Below are 17000 nucleotides of genomic sequence, written 5' to 3'. Positions count from 1 at the left end.
AGGATCGATACACCCAGGAGCCCTGGCATAATGAGATTCAGAGGGGCCTCCACTCATGAACGCATCCGTCAATTAGACCAGAACGTTAAGAACAGTGAAAGTGAAAATGGCTTCTATGAATCTTGATATTGAAACACAGATTAGGGCATTTGGGGAGGGAAGTGTTTTATCTGTATCCGTATTTTCTGTATGCCATACGATGAGGAAGCTCATGGAAATTGAACAGCGGCTCACCTGTTCCTTAGTATGTGCTCTTTCCACATTACCCACTAAGCTCGCTGACCCCACTGCTCTTACTCAAAATGCATTTCAAGAATAACCATTGGGGGGCACCTGGTTGGAGTCAGTTAAGCATCCTACTCTTGATTTCCGCTCAGATCACAATCTCGTGGTTTGTGGGATCGAGCCCTGCGTCAGCTCTGCGCAGACAGCCTGGAGTCTGCTTGGGATTCTCTCTCTCTGTCTCTCTCTCTTTATGCCCCTCCTCCTCTCTCTAAAAATAAAGATTTTATTTTTTTTTATGTTTATTTTTTTTTTTTGAGAAAGAGAGAGCACACGCGCGAGTTTGGGAGGGACAGAGAGAGAGAGAGAGAGAGAGAGAGAGAGAGAGAGGGAGACACAGAATCTGAAAATGAATAAATATTTTAAAGCAGAAAAAAAATAACCGTGGCACGTGTGGGACACTGCAGGTGTTTCACCGGGCACTGGGGACATGGCCACCCTCAAGGAGCGGTAGTCTGGCGTCTCCATGATTTGCCAAGGCCCAGGTGCCGGCTCTCCCATTGGCTGAGGCCTCTGACTGCTGCCCTCTTCCCAGCAGCACTGTGAGGTGGGTGTCATCACCCCCCCCTCCCGTTACCGGCGAGGAAACAGAGAGACTCAGTAGCGTGCCCCAAGACGCACAGGTAGGGAGCTATGAGGCCGTGCCTTTCGCGGTCATTCCTCTTTATAAAAAGACAGAGGCATGACTCTGAAAGCAGTTTGAAGAAGCTGCTGAAAATGCTTTTTGCACTGAGCCTGGCCTGGTCTACTTGTAAAGTTGTATCCACGGCAGTTAGAAACACGTTCTGCTCATTCTACTTCTCTCCCATTACTTTCACAACATTGGAATCCCTCTCTCATTCGTGCGTGCATCCAGTCTTCCCAAGCACACGCACGCACACGCACACACACACACACACGCACACGCACACACACTGGTGTGATGGAGTGGCTCCTTCTGGCACACGAGAGCTGATCACAAGCATCTCTTACCAACTCTTCAGTGACGCCCCACTTGCAGCTTGAGACCAGCCACGGCTGAAGTATTTACACCCCAGCAATTGGCAGACACTAAAAGAATCAGGGCTTTTTTCCCCCCTGAGTCCCAGTTTTTATTATCATTTACCAGCTCAGCACTGTGGTCGCCCTTCTCCGCACCTGCCAGGGCCTGAGAGCAGCAAGTTGCCTCCCCTCTTCTGGGGTGTAGCGGACACCCTGGGGCAGGCCCCTCTGGCGGGTGAAGCCGGCAGAGCTGGGCCATCCTTCACTCCCAGGAAACGCGAGACAGCACACGTGGAACCAGGCTCCGCATGTCTGAAGAGAGGCCAGTCTCTGTGAGCGGACCCCGTGCTGGCTTGAAATGTGCATGGAACACTCCTTCAGTGGCTTCATTCACTTCTAGCAAGTGTCATTTTAACTCCATTCATGGATAAGTTTCTGTAATATCGTGATTCACAATAAGGAGTATCTTACTCCACCATTCCGGCATGTAGCTCCTTAAACTCTTGGAATTTCCTAAGTGTTGTGAGTGATAAAGATGTATTGGGTATGTTATGTTATGCTGGCGACTTTCGGGAAGCCCCTGGGTCACCTGAGGGCGGATGCTTGCTGTCAGAGGAAACCACCCGGTGATTAAAAGTTGGAACATTCAGTCCCTCCCCAGAGCTTCTGGCCAGGGGAGAGGGTTGGAGATTCAGCTGAACTGCCAGCGGCCAATGATTTAACCCATCGTGCCTATGAAATCGAGCCTCCATAAACCCCCAGAGGATGGGGGTCAGAGAGCTTCCAGGTTGGCGAACCAGAATGCATCCACCTACTGGGAAGGTCACACAGCCCCAACTCCATGGGGACAGCATCTCCGGTGTTCAGGATGCTTCTGGACCTCAGTCTATGCCTCACCTCTTCATCTCCAGCTTTTACAATACTCTTTATGACAGACAGGTAAACTTATGCAAACATTTCTCTGAGTTCCGTGAGCCCCTCTAGGAAGTTAATGGAACCCAAGGAAGGGATCATAAGAACCTCCAATTTATAGGCAGCCAGTCAGAAACACAGATGACAACTGGAGGGACTTGGGATTGACATCCTAAGGGGGGACAGTCTTGTGGGACTGAGCCCTTACCCTGTGGGGTCTGACACTGTCTCCGGGAGATGGTGCCACAGTCAAGTTAAATTGTAGGACACTTGGCTAGTGTCCTCTGAGACGTGGAGAGTTGCTTGGTGGTGTTGGGAAAACACAGAATGGAGTTTCCCACCAGTCAGAGCTGCCCAGTGGAGCAAGTTTCCCTGGCATAGGTGGTGAGCTGCCCATAAGAGGATGCATCCAAGAAGAGTTTGAGCAAAATCCATCCCAGATGCTTGAGGAGGGGGATGGTTCTGGATTTGAGAAGGGCCAGAAAACCCCACATGTTCAGAAGGCATAGAGGGAGGGGCGCCCGGGTGTGACTCAGTGTGCTAAGCATTCGACTTTGGCTCAGGTCGTGATCTCGTGATCCGTGAGTTTGAGCCCCGCGTCAGGCTCTGTGCTGACAGCTCGGAGCCTGGAACCTACTTTGGATTGTCTCTCTCTCTCCCTCTCTCTCTCTGCCCCTCCCCCACTTGTGCTCTGTCTCTGTCTCTCTCAAAAATGAATGAATGGTAAAAATTTTTTTTTTTAAAAGGAGGCATAGGGTGAGAAGAAACCCATCAGCTCTAGTGAAACATCTGTTACGGGAATGGGGACATGGTCCCACTTTGGAGTTCATGAAGGAGTGGCCCTCCCAAAAATGTGAGCCGCTTGAGAGCAGGGAGCTCATCCCCATTTCACCCAAACACCAAAACAGCTTTATGCCCAGCGCGGGAAGAAGCTGGCAGGGGTGAAGCGGAGAGGGCATTGGTTGGAGGACTGGGGATCGATTCCAAGCTCAGCCATTATCAAGCTGGTTGATTACCGTGGGGCCACTTTGTCTCTGGGGATCGGTTTTCTCAACTAATTATGTGAGGACTTATTTTAGATAGCTTCTTCAGAATAACTAATATTCTAATTAAAACACCGTGATTCACACCGAGCCTGTTTATAGCATAATGTGGATCACAAACAGACATCATTTAAAACATAAAAATTAGTGGCCAGATGGAGCCAACGGAATAGATTCCTAAATTTTGAAGGCTTTTGTTTGACACACACACACACACACACACACACACGATGAATTTTGCATTTGATTCCCTTTACCTGCAAGAAAATGCCGATTATTCCCTGAGGAAATATGTTGGAACTGGGTTGCATTCAATGAGAATCACATTAAGTTGATTTAGGCTTAATCTGTCCTTTGTCTGCACCCCATCCCCCCTTTTGAAGGCTGTTTCTCCTCTGCTTGGGGCCGTTTTCATGCGTGTTTTTCTGTGGGCCTTGGAGTCTGACGAGGTCTCCTTTAAAATCCCAGCTGCACCACTTACTGGCTGTGGGACCTTGGGGAAATTTCTTGCTAAGCCTCAACGAGTGTCCTCCTCTGTGAACAAGGAAAATGAAAACACACATCATGGGGGGTCGTGAGGATTCAGTGTGGCAATACCTGTCAAGGGCTCAGGACACTGGCTGACACATGAGAGGTGTGGTCCAGGGCTGCTGTCCCTGTAATTCTTGGATTATCAGGTTTTGTCTCTGCTGATCCTCCCACCTGGAGCACTAGGTCCCCCTCGGGGCAGGAGCTCCCACATAACCCTCCTTGCCCCCCGTTTACCCAAGTTCTCCTCCCCAGGGTCTCGATCACCCTGTGGAGGCTGCTGGTCCTTCGGTCCTGTCGCGCAAGTTCCTGACGGCACAAACCTTGCATTTGTGCAAATCCTGAGTGCTCAGTCAGCACTCAGCATACAGGGAGCCAGGCATCTGCTTTACCGACTGAGCTAGACTGCACGTTCAGACGAGGGGGACATGAAAAGGGAAACCATTTCTGGCTCAGGAACCGCTCCTGATAAAGTGCTGATGGAAAGAAAGTCCTAACCCCCAAACACCAAGAAGAGAATGAAAGTGGAGGGAACCCACTGAATGTCCCCCTCTGTGTCAGGAGCACATGCCACCAAGCACTCACTCACTCATTCCAACCTTAGACACCTAGCGCTGCTGTGTGACCACAGTGAGCATGCTCAGTGTGCAAGGAGTTCATGTGGCCACTGCAGGAAGTGGAAGGGCTTGAATCTCAAGTGAAGCGATAAGAGATGTGGGCGGGGCTAGATGTTGCAGGTCCCCAGAAGTCTGTCTAAGGAACTTGGCTTTATCCTAAGGGCAGAGAAAGCCAGGGAGTGGAAGGGAAGGAGTGATCACTCAGCTTTCTAGTCATTCTGGCTGTTGTGTGGAGCGTGGAGAGGGGCAGGGCTCTACCTGGAAGCAGGGAGCCTGGTTAGGATGCTGTCCTGGTGGTCCAGGTAATATATGGTGGTGGGCTGGCTGGAACTATGACAGTGCAGAGGACACAGAGGAATCAGAGAGAGAGAGGAATCTGAGCAGAGAACACCAGTTCTTTACTTTCTGGGCATTTTTAATCTATGAAGTAGGTCAGGTCGGCACTGCTTTGATTAATACATCAGAGTGAGAGAAAGGGCGGTGATGAAACGGTCCCCAAGTATGACCTTCTCATCTCCTGTATACATCCCCACTGATGGCTGCCTGACCTTGGGGGTTAGGTGAATGGTGTCAAGGAGAGTCACATCTGTGTGGGCCCCTCCTGTCAGAGCACCTTCTCTCATAGAGGAGATCTTATCTTCACAAAGGTCTGAAACTAAGTAGGGCATGGACTAGTGTCCCCATTTTTGCCCTCATTTTCTGATACCCAAGGGCTTCCCCCCTCGCCATCATGTGGTTATCTCCCTGCCTGGGATCTCTGCTGTTATCTGCTCATGCATTTGCTTCCCCAGTTGGACCAGGAAGGGAGGCTGGAGCTTATATCTCTCCAACTCTCTGAGGCTTGTGAACACCTGCCATGGCTATATAGAAACATCAAGTTACATGGTGGGAAGGGACCTTACAGTCCACTGGCTAAATTTTCCTCCAAATGCAAGAGTCCTCTTCAATATTCTCAATTTCCTCTTATATGTCTGGTATATAGTAGGTACTTGATAATGAGTAAATGAGTGAATGAATGAATAATGAACGAGTGAGTTAGTGAATGACTTAATGAATGAGTGAATGAGTGAATGAAAGAATCCATGCATGAATGAGTTAGTGAGTGAGTGCATGAATGAGTGAATGGATGAGCTAATGAATTAATGAGTGAATGAGTCAGTGAGTGAGTTAAGGAGTGAATGAGGGAGTAAATGAGAGAGTGAATTGAGTGAGTGAGTGAATGAGTTAATAAGTGAGTGAATTGAGTGAATGGATGAAAGAGTGAATGAGTGAGAGAATGAATGAGGGAGTGAATGAGTGAGTGAGTGAGTGAGTGAATGATTTAATGAATGAAAGAGTGAGGGAGGGAAGGAAGGAGTGATGATTAGTTCTCATTGTTAAGAAGTTCTTTACTCTTGGCTGACACTTGCTTCCTGCTAACCACCACTTCCTGAGCTAAGTCCACTCACTGACTCTACAAGGATTCACAGGATCACACTCTCCTCCTCCCCTGGTGTCTTCTCACATATTGGACCCACAGTGACCTGTTCTCTCGTCTTCAAACATGCCAACTGGGTCCTGCCAAGTTTGTTCTCATCTTGATCTTTTTGCCTGCCTGCCCCTTCTGCCTAGGGCTCTTGACTCAAATTTCTTTTCATGGCTGGATGCTCCTTGTTATTTCAGTCTCAGCTCAAATATCACCTCCTCAGAAAAGCAATTTATAACCTGTAAGTCTAGAGTAACCTCCTCTGCCCCTTCCCCTCTCTGTGCTGAATCCTGGGTGATTTCTGCAGATCTGTCTTCCAGTTCACAAGGTCTTTCTTCATCAGTGTCTAGTCTACTGTTTAACCTGTCCACTGAGGTCTTCTATCAGTTACTCTATTTTATATCTATAGAATGTAGTTGTGAATGTTGTAATCATTCTTATTTTAAAGTCCTTTTTAGAGTCCCTGTTACATGTAATCCCCCAGAGCGATTTCTCCTATTTATTGTATCTGCTGGCTATCTCTCATGAGTTGTGTATCTTTGTATTGTAATAATTTTTTACATGTAACTTTATCAGGAAGTATCATCTATGAGTGACCCACATGGTGTTGGAGGTGTGGAGGTGACCCTATGGTGTCACCTACCTAATGTCTCTACCTGATGGTAGAGGAGTTGTTATGTTAATTTCTTGATGAATGCAAGATCAGTGCAAGGATTTGGGCACCAACCTCATGCATGACATAGGCAAGAGATGATTATTTCTTTTTTAAAACTTATTTATTTATTTATTTGGTGGGGTGGGGCAGAGAGAGCGGGAGATAGAGAATTCCAAGCAGGTTCCACACTGTCAGAGTGGGGCTCGATCTCATGAACAGTGAGATCATGACCTGAGCTGAAATCAAGAGTTGGACGCTTAACTGATTGAGCCACCCAGGTGCCCCAACAGATGATGATTTCTTATGTTTGGTGTCACTCTCCTTATTCCAATAAAGAGGACTTTGCTCTGAAAGATTCATACACAAGCATCATGCAATGCATCAGTGCCTAAATGCCTGGTACCTGATGCATGAACATAATGCATGAAAATCACCCAGCTTGATGCATAAGCATGAAATTCACTGAAAATAGATTTCTGAGATTGCCTCCTCGATACCAACTCCCTAAGTCTGGGGTTGAGCCCAGGAATCTGAATTCCTGTAAAGTTCTCTAGGGGATTCTGATGCATAGTGAAGTTTGGGTACCAATGATCCTATAAGCTTTGAAGACTGGAATTGAAATTATTTTTGTCTTATTTACTTCAAGTGAAAAGACTTAAAGCAGCTTATAAGATATATGAAAATACATTTTGAAAAGCAGACTTAGAAAACATCTACACAGGGTACCTGGGTGGCTCAGTCAGTTAAGCACCCAACTTTGGCTCAGGTCATGATCTCACGGTTTGTGAGTTTGAGCCCCATGTCAGGCTCTGTGCTGACAGCTCACAGCCTGGAGCCTGCTTTGGATTCTGTGTCTCCCTCTCTTTCTGCCCCTCCTCTGCTCACACTTTGTCTGTCTCTCTCTCTCTCAAAAATAAACATAATAAAATAAAATAAAAAAGCAAATAAAACACCTACACAAACAGATAACAGATAACCTAAGTGAGTGTGATCTGACTTTATTTACTCCAATACTAGGGCACACAGGACATGCTATGGTTGGCATCCTCACCAACATCCATATCATGGATGTGGCTGTGGACCATGCATGACCCACCATTATCCATTTCTGGAGACCCTGGGCATTACTGCAAAGCCCACCCCAGTGAAGTCAGTTATGGGGCAGTTGTGGCACTCCAAAGGGAGGCTGCTCTCTGATACGGCTTTGCTGTTTCTGGGATCCCCTTCTGCAAACTGTCAGGCTGCCCAAATGCATTTACTGACTGTCAGCCCCCTTTGTTTCCTGGACCACCCTCTGTCTGGGCAATGAAGGCTCCTCTTCGCAAGCCAATGCGCCTTGCTGAGCTGTGTTCTTTTGGACCTCTAGGCTTCTGCCCCAGCTGTTTCCTCTGCCCAGAAAACTTAAGACTCCATTCAATTATCTCTGTCTCCAGGTAGGCTCTCTCCTCTGCTTCCTTCATTTCCCTCCTTCCTTTTATCTGTTATTAATTGACCCCTTACCATATCTCAGCCCCACACTGGAGCTCCCCAACTTCCCTGCATCCCAACATCTGCTCCACTGCAGACCCTCCCAGCCTCACATCTCGCCGTGCTGCCCCTCCACTCTCTGCTCTCTCCACACCAGCTTCTTGTGCTCTCTCTCTCTCTCCATAGGACTGTTGCATAGGCTTCACCCTTCTCGGCCTGATGAGTCCCCCCCCCCCCCCGACTCTCCTATTCTTCCCACATTGATTGTCATCTCCTGGTTCCCTATGGTTGTCTCATTCTGCCTTCCTTCTTCACTTCTGCCCTTTTGTGATTCCTAGATTACCCTCTGTCTCCTCAACCACACTGGAGCCTCACAAGGGCAAGCCCTGTAACTTCAGCGCCTAGCACTGAGCCTGCCATATAGCAGGTGCCCAGTCTTGAGCAGATGAAATGAAGACATCCTTGAGAACCTCAATCTGTCTCTTCCTTTGGACCAGTTCTTAACCTTCTATTGGCCATTGGCCCCTTTGAGAGTCTCATGAAAGCTAGAAACCCTCTCTGCACAAATACACGTGAACATTTATTCCATATTATTTCAAAATTGAAAACTACTCCAAATAAAGAGGCCACTGTCTATTAATTCCAAGCTAAGATTCTTTTCCTGAGAGAGCAGCTGGTGAATTGTGTCCAGATATCATGATTGAAGGCCACCACATTAAAAAAATTTTTTTCAGTTTTTATTTATTTTTGAGAGACAGAGAGAGACAGAACACGAGCCGGGGAGGGGCAAAGAAAGAGAGAGACACAGAATCCGAAGCAGGGTCCAGGCTCCAAGCTGTCAGCACAGAACCCGATGCAGGGCTAGAACCCATGAACCATGAGATCATGAGCTGAGCCAAAGTCGGATGCTCAACCAGCTGAGCCACCCAGGCGCCCCTAAGCCCACCACACTTAGAGATAAAAATGGGCCTCCCAGCATCTTCAAAGGCTGGTGGTTCAGATGGCATCATGGGGGTGCCATGCTGGCTGGTATGTCCCCTTTAAAAGCTCATCTCCCTACTTTTGTTGTTGCAGGAAAGAAGACAGCACAGAGGCACGCACATCCCACTGAGGAATATTTATATCCCTCCCGACTGACCAACAGAGCAGCAGTGGCCCCAGGATCTGTGGTTCCTTCCGGGGACCTGAGTTACAAGCCAGAGGACTGTCTTCCTATTCTAAGTCATTCATGGGAATGTCTCTCTTCTGTATAATACCAACCAGGGGACCAAAGGATGGCTCTTGACTATCAGAAGCTGTACGTATTGGCACGGGGTGGTGGGAAGAAGCTTGGGTCTGGAGTCCCAACGTCTTGGCTGGCTTTGCCCCTCCTAAGCTGTGTCACCTTGCACAATTTACTTCGAACGTCCGCTTCTTCACCTGTCTAAGGGTCTAAACACCTACTTGACAGTTTTGTTCTGACAGCCAAATGAGCTCATGGCTATGAAAGTGTTCTGCACCCCGTACGATGCTTCCCACACATCAGGGATCATGGCTGTTTGTAAATGTGATTCTCTCACTCATGTGACTGACCACACCCTGCCACAACTACTCATTACACTCACAGTTCTCTGTAGCTGCCACCCACGATGGGTGATGTGGTACCATGGCAGGATTATCGTTTTTGCATTCTCAGTGGTCATCTTGATATTATAGAGCTCCTGCGGAAGCCTGAGCTAAGGTGAAGGTTCTAACCTGTGCGAAAAATTGTACACATGTGAGCACTTCCCTGGGAAGAGGGGCCATGGGTTTCATTAGATTCTCAAATGAAACTGGGACCCTCAAAAACCAAGCACCCGTCGTCTAGGGGGAAAGGACTCCACTGAGGAACCCAGAGACCCAGCTCTGCCTCTAACTGGCTGGTGACTTTGAGGCCTCAGTTCCTGATCTACAAAATGGGTGCAGCCTCATGCCCTCCAGTAACCTTCGCAGTCCGGCTGCGGATGAGTCTGTGGCCCCTCCCTGCATGTGTCCTCCCCCAGAGAGGACACTCTTCCCGCTGCAGCAAACACTTGCTGGGTCCCTACTGTGCGGTGAGCTCTGGCCGGCTGGAAGCTCCTGTACCCAGTCTTCTTGCTTCCTGAGTAAGTAGAGAGTTCTTCTAGTCTAACCATATGTCACTTCATGCAACTGTGTCCACAGATTGTCCCCCAGATAACCACAGCACTTCAAAATTCTTAAAGCACTCAAAGCTCATTAAAGAGCATTATGGCCCAGCCACTGTGCAGACTGAGGGGTTTGCTGCCTCTGAAAATACCTCCCTGTAAATTACAGGTCTGTGACACCCTCTTCCTTGGGCAGCCGAAGGCGTAACAGGGACACTGAAACCTAAGCATCCCCCAGGAAGGCAGAATGAAAAGCCGGTTGCAATGTGGTACTACCTCCATGAGCCGAATTCTTTCCCACCCTGCTGCTACTGGCAGAGATTGACAATAAGGAGACAGGCTGGTGGTCAGGATCTGCCCCAAAGTCCTTGGCCTCAGCAGAGCCTGGGCTGGCTCAGCGAGGGGTAAGTGACAGGCAGGCCCCACGACCCACAGGGCAGATCTCAGAGAGCTCTTAGTTTGCAGCGGGCACACGGACAGCCCTTGGGTCAGATCTGGCTCACAAACACATCCCATTTGGCTTAGGTTTGTTCAAAAAACAGCAGTAGAGTACGTAAACATAAAATGTACCACCTTAACCCTTTTTAAATGCCCCGTTTAGGACATTCACATGTTGGGCAACCATCACCACCATCCACTTCCAGAACATTTCCATCTTCCTGAACTGAAACTCTGTCCCATTAAACGCTAGCCCCCTCTTCTCCCCTGCCTCAGCCCCTGGAAACGCCCATTGTGCTTTCCATCTTGACAGATATGATTGCTCTGAAAACTTCATGTAAGTGGAGTCCTACCAGAGTTGTCCTTTGGGGACTATTTCACTAGCCATAATGGCCTCTAGGCTCATCCACATTGTTGCAGGTGTTAGAACCTCCTTCCTTTTTGAGGCTAAATGATATTCCAGTGGATGGACAGGTCACATCCTGTGGACCGTCTACCTGTCGACCAACACTTGAGTTGTTTCCATCGTCTGCCTCTTGTGAAAATGTGCTGTGAACACAGAAGTACAAATACCTGCATTGTATTTGTTACTATTGGGGTAACCAATAGTAACCCCATTGAAAAACCAGAAGATTTCTCATAGAAATACGAATTTCTGGCTTCTCTCGGAAGACAGTGGACCTGGCAATTCAAGGTTTCTATGTTCATGGCCATGCTCAGATGAATGAGGCCAGCATACTCCTTTCCCAACGACAGGCACACTCAGCCTTGGGAGGGCTTCAGGCAACCACACCCTCCCAGGGTCTCTTCTGCCGACCACCTACCTTGCCTGGTCTGCCCAACCCTCTGATCAGATGGCTGAAAATACAGTGACCCCGAGAGGCACAGGGACCTGGGCCCGTGGTGTCACAAGTGGGATGGTGAGTGACTGCTGTCACCTGGGAAAGGCCTGGACTAGGTTCTGGTTCCAGCTCTGCTGCTTGCCTGCTTCAGTGACCTTCACCTTTCTGAGCCTAAGTTTCTTCCTTTGGAAGAAAAGATACCTTCTCCAGCAGATTCATGGAATTATTGTCAAGATAGAAGAAGAAGGTGTGTGGGGACTGGAATATGGCATTACTAACAACACAGTCCAAGTCTGGGAGCCTAGAATTTGAGGGTCCATTTCCCCCTCTGCAAAATTGGAAAAGGGACCATGACTCTCCATGGGAGCGTCCTGAGGACTGAGACAGGGAAGGTAAAGCATCCAGCAGAGCGCCTGGCACACAGCAGGTGCATCCCACATGTTACTTGGTAACAAGAGAGGGCTCTGTTGGAGGGCTCCAGATCCCCCTTGGCAGAGATCACAATCCAGGAAGACACCTGACGTCCTGATGTTGTGGGCACAGCCTGGCTGCAGATTCCATCAGCCTGATTTCAAATCCCACCCTCCGCCTTTTATCCACCAGGGCCTGTCAGCGGCCTCCCTGAGCTGTAGACTGTCTCCTGTTGGAGGGCACACAATCACTGTCTTTGCCAGCACCAGGGGAAACGCGAAACATCAGGTACCTGGTGCATACTAGATGCTGAACAACAAACGTAGTTCCCCTCCTCCCTTTCCCAAGCAGAAGTCGGCCTCTGAGTTTAAAAAGATGGCGTGTTTTCCAAATGAGTATTAAAGAAGAAGGGGAAGGAGAAGGGGAAGGAGAAGGAGAAGGAGAGGGAAAATATGGTTTTCAGCCCCCACTGGAGTGCTTCAGGGCTCTCATGTTCTTGGGGTTAAGGTTTGTTGCTCAATGGGATTCATTCATTCATTCAACCAGCACGCATTTATTGAGCACCACTAAATGCCAGGCACCAATGATGGGCCTACCTGGGGAAACAGGAGAAAACAAAACATACCAATCCCCTGCTCTTTGGGGTCGAATTATATCAGCCAATGGGTCAGTTGGTGGATACATGCTCATTAAGTGCCTCTTCTGAGCTGACTTTACGTGGGACCTTGGCCTCACCTTCAAGGCTCATCTCTGTTGCTGGATGTGGGCTGCCTCCAAGCTGTACCCTGTGGATCCCGTGGCTCCTGTGGCAGCCCCAGATGTCACGCTTGTCCTGGGTCCCTGATCACCCACCCCTGGTCTTTCTGTCCATTTGTATTGCTTCATTGACTCGGTCCATCCCAGATTCCCCGAGGGAAGTCTCTGAGCCTCTTTGGGACCCGTGAGGCACCCCTGGGGGGAGCAGTCCATCCCAGGCCGGGTGTGGACCCTGGCAGAGCCCTGCCTCTCTATCTTTGGGCTTTGAGTGAGATGGAAATGTGACCAGAAAAAGCACTTTGCGGACCTCAGGGTTGTGCATACGCTTTCTTCATTTCATTAATTCAATACGTGTCTGTTGTGCACCTACTGTGTGCTGTCATGAACAAGGTGGTCTGTGTCATGACGATTGGAAAAGGTCCCTAAGCTAAGGAAGAGAAGCTTGCTTGTCAGATGGTTGTACTATGCATTCATAAATTATGATTAGCAACAGCCAGGGAGTTGGCATGGCAACGTTTCCCCATAAACTGCGAGGCAGTGTTCTTAAAATAGGTTCCCCGGAGGTGTGGCAGCGGTGGAGACACACAGAGGCAGTGTGGTCTGATGGCTCTGTGGACCAAGGTAGACTCCACTGCCACCTGTGTGTTCAGAAAGGCCATGCCACCCCCCTTCCCGAGCAGACCAGAGGCATGGTAATTAAGATAGACCTGGAAGCATCCATTGTTGGAACTGGCGACTTAATTTGTTATAAATACCCCTGCCTTTCCCCATTTAACAGGGGAGGTAAGGAAAGCAGAAACCCGAGGGGTTAAGTGACCGACCCAGGGTCATACAGTCATCTGATTGCAGATGTGACTGAATCTGGTTCTGACGTCTTTATAGAGACTTCTCCAACTGTGCTTTTCTGCTTTGGAATTCTAGATCTGGGCCCGATGCAGTTCATTTTCTAATGGGTTACAGTCTGCATGGCATCACTTAGCAACATGCATCGGGTCAAGGAATCTTTCCTTTCGTATAGAATCTATGCCCCGTTTCTCCCTGCGGAAGCCCTGAATCCCAAGATGTCATGGAAACTCACCTGCTTCTTGGCCAGGCTGAGATGATTGTGGTTTAAGTTCATCTCTCCACAGCCTTCCCTACCCTAGTTTCCCAGTGTGGAAATCAGGTAGCAGAGCCTATCCAAAATTTATGATCTGCTTTGCAATGAGATGACTGTGTGAGTTAGTGACCCCTCATTACAGAGGACGGGGAAGCCAAACCCTTTAAGAGATGAGTTCCCTTTCTTCTATTTGTGTTACTCAGAAATTTATTGCATAAATTTTATCAACTTGGGAAGGTGTTTTGTCTCTGTTTTGTTTTTTTGGGTTTTTTTCTTTTTTTACCTTCAGGCTGGCGAGCTGCTTTTAAGAGATTCGCAACTCTTGTTTAATCCAGGGTGAAATTCCAGGACCGGAATGTGAAACTTTGTTGAGCACTATCTACTTCTGAGAATAGGGTGCTAGACACGTGTGACGTATTTTAGAGACTTAACCTTTCCTTCTCTATGTAGAGAGGGCCTTGCCGTGGAAAGGGCTCTGGGCTGAGAGCAGGGAGGTCTGCCAACTGAGCTTGGCCAAACCCCCTCTCTAGGCCATCGGTAGGCTATAAAGATTGCCCTGGGTAGCGATAATTCTTTACTGTGATTTCGTGTTGGACTCACCTACAGAGCTTTTTAAAAACCCAACGCACAGGCCCCTTTCCAGGCCTTGAAACCAGCCTATCTTGGGTGGGCCCCAAGCGGGGATCTTTAAAAAGGCCCCCAGTGATTCTAATGGGCAGCCAGTGGGAAAAGCATCAAATTGTCCCTTTCAGTTCTGCCATCTCCTGTGTTAATTAGATTCCAAGATGCCACTGGGGATTTCTTCTGTATTAGACTCATTTATTTTTGCTCCTTGCTAGGAAAGAAATGTGTACTCAGAGTTGATAGGAGGAACCTTCTCATCTTCGGAATGTTTTTGACCATGAGTCAGCTTGGCAACTTCACCTTTAGAGGCCCTTTTAAGCAGCTAATGATCCTTGGGAAAACGAAATGCATGACACCGTAGCATTCATTTCTATGGTGGCAGAACCTGACGCTGAGCTCCTTTTGGTGGCTGATCATAGCACGCTTACATGGGAGTTCGGATAACAACTGGGTGATGCAGTAGACATCAAGAATGAACCTCCTGTGTACGGCCGAATGCATCCTAAAATCTTCCGGAAATAGATACTCCAAATCCACTGCTATCTATAGCTTTATCAGTTTTGCAACCAAATAGAAGCTGATTTCTGTTCAGCATTTGTGCCAGTGGCCAACTGTGTCCTATCTGGCCTTGAAATAAATTCTTTGGGAATTCTTGATGCCTTAAGGAGGTGGACAAGGAAGACCCCTGGGACTTGTTCATGTATTTAGTCCTCTTCCCTGTTTTAGAAGAATTTCTAAAAAAAAGATAGTGTGTGCCTTGGACCAAAACTTGTTTTTAAAAAGCTGGTAGGCTTAGGATGGAAGGATTGGCTTTCTTTATCCCATTGGATCTTCCCTAAATCCTACTCTGGTTTGAGAAAGCACAGCTCTCATCCCAATCTGACTTTTGCATCCATGGCACAAATGTATTACATGGAGTCATGGAAAGACTAATGGGAGAACTGGTACAAATCAAAGGAAGGTTTGCTCCAACACCATTTTTTTTTTGTCTTTGAAAAGTATCATCAGGCTATGTCCACAGGTGGATTGATGCTGCATTTATATGATGGTGGAATAAGGGGAGGGGAAGACAAATGAATGGGATTGTTAAAAATGGCGGAAAGCTTGATATCAACTCTGTATCAATATTTTCTTTTCTAAGGTAAAGTAATGTAATACCATGTTAATGGATATGACGTCAAAAGTGATGGGGGAATAAATATCTATGCAGTCACAGTATAACTATTAACTGAGACTTTTTCAATGAGGGTGAAGACAAGGTCTGACTCGAATAGAGATCATAGAAGGAGTTATGGGCCAGATACACTGGGTTTGGACTGTCCTCTGCCACCAACTGGTTGTGCAAGTTTGGATGGTGTGCTTACCTCTCTCAATCTCAACGTCCTCCATGGAAACGTCAGGGAAGGTGTGAGCCTTGATGAGATAGCACATGTGTTGTAAAGCACCTGCATATGTTGGTGCTCTGCAGATGCTGGGAACCTTTCCTCACCCCTTGGAAAATGCTCTGATGCATTTCAGTGCCATGGCTGGGCGTGTGTCACGAAGCTGAGTTGTGTGACTCCGTTGGTCTTCCAACTCAGATTGTTCAGGTTTGCACAATCCACTTTTGATGAGGAGGCAAGGAAGGGACCTGGGTGTCATTGGCAAAGATGATGAACAAGGCTTGAGAATTCATCTTGGCAGAATGTCCCTGTTCTCTTCAGTCTTCCAGGGTGACTCCCGGGAGGATATCGTGTGAAAGCTGTGAAGCACAGACAATAGGTTGGAAATTGCAGACTTTCCCACTGGGTCCCAAATGTACGCTGATTCTACACCTTGCTACTGCTTGAGCATTAAAGGAATTTTATATTATATACGGCGATTCATAAACACAAGGGTCAGAATTTTGGCAGAGTTCTGGCCCTCCCCTCAGTTAGAAGTGTGGATTCGCATGGGAGTGGTCTGGCAAAAGGAGCAGAACCCTTTTCCCTCTGGATGCTTTTCAGCAGGAACCTCCCTTGGGTCCAGGAGAAGTGGCTGTCCCCCAGCTCCTGCCTTCAGCAAATGAAGAGAGCGCTCAGTCCCTGGAGACACTCATTGGATTCCCGATCTGTTGTGAATCAGGCTCAAAACTCCCTTCTGGGTTTTCAAGATTTGTAATGATTGCTCAATCTTGTGTAAACCAGGCTGGCATTTTCTCTTGTTACCAAGATGTATTTTTCTATGTTAGTTAAATGTATAATTTGTGTAATTTTGTACATTAAAATGTATGCTTTTTCACAATTAAAGGTTTTTTTTCCCCTTTTGAATGTCTAACTTACTGATGGTTTGTTACAAAGAGTTGTAGACCTTGACACAATACAAAAAGGCAATGAATCCAAGAGTCCTGATTTTTGGTGGGGAATAGTGTCCTTCTCAGAAGTCACATCCACTTTGCACAAATAATGAAGTGACTTCCTTTATGGCCCTTTATATGGCTGTATTAGTTTGCGGTTGTGTAACAAGTTACCACGAACGTAGGGGCTCCAAACAATACATGTATCTTACAGCTCTGGAGATTAGAAGTCTGCATTGGGTCTCACAGGGCTAAAATCTAGATCTCTGCAGGGCTGTGTTCCTTTGGGAAGCTCTGGGGAGAATTTGTTTCCTTGCCGTTTCCAGCTCCTAGAAGCTGCCTTTGGTCTTTGGCTTATGCTCTCTTCCTCCATCTTGAAAGGCAACAGCATATCTCTCTCTGACTCTGACACCTGCTTCTGT

At 47.8% G+C, this 17000-nt stretch overlaps 1 protein-coding gene across 3 annotated transcripts in view; it reads left to right on the top strand.

The window, feature by feature from the left end:
* Positions 1-16548, top strand: part of CUNH4orf50 (chromosome unknown C4orf50 homolog) — a 114437-nt gene extending 97889 nt beyond the window's left edge. For 2 of the 3 annotated variants that reach the window (XM_019453745.2, XM_053901706.1), the window contains one exon: positions 9025-13872. In XM_019453745.2, the coding sequence (XP_019309290.2) occupies positions 9025-9087 (63 nt within the window). In that variant the 3' untranslated portion in view covers positions 9088-13872. Of the gene's footprint in view, positions 1-9024; positions 13873-13929 lie in introns of those variants that run through there. The other variant, XM_019453744.2, reaches the window with a different exon arrangement.
* Positions 16549-17000: the final 452 nt, after the last annotated feature.

Source organism: Panthera pardus, unplaced genomic scaffold (assembly GCF_024362965.1).
Source record: "Panthera pardus isolate Hobbes unplaced genomic scaffold, ASM2436296v1 HiC_scaffold_13, whole genome shotgun sequence".
NCBI classification, from domain to species: Eukaryota; Metazoa; Chordata; class Mammalia; order Carnivora; family Felidae; genus Panthera; species Panthera pardus.
This window is presented reverse-complemented; position numbering and strand designations above follow the sequence as displayed.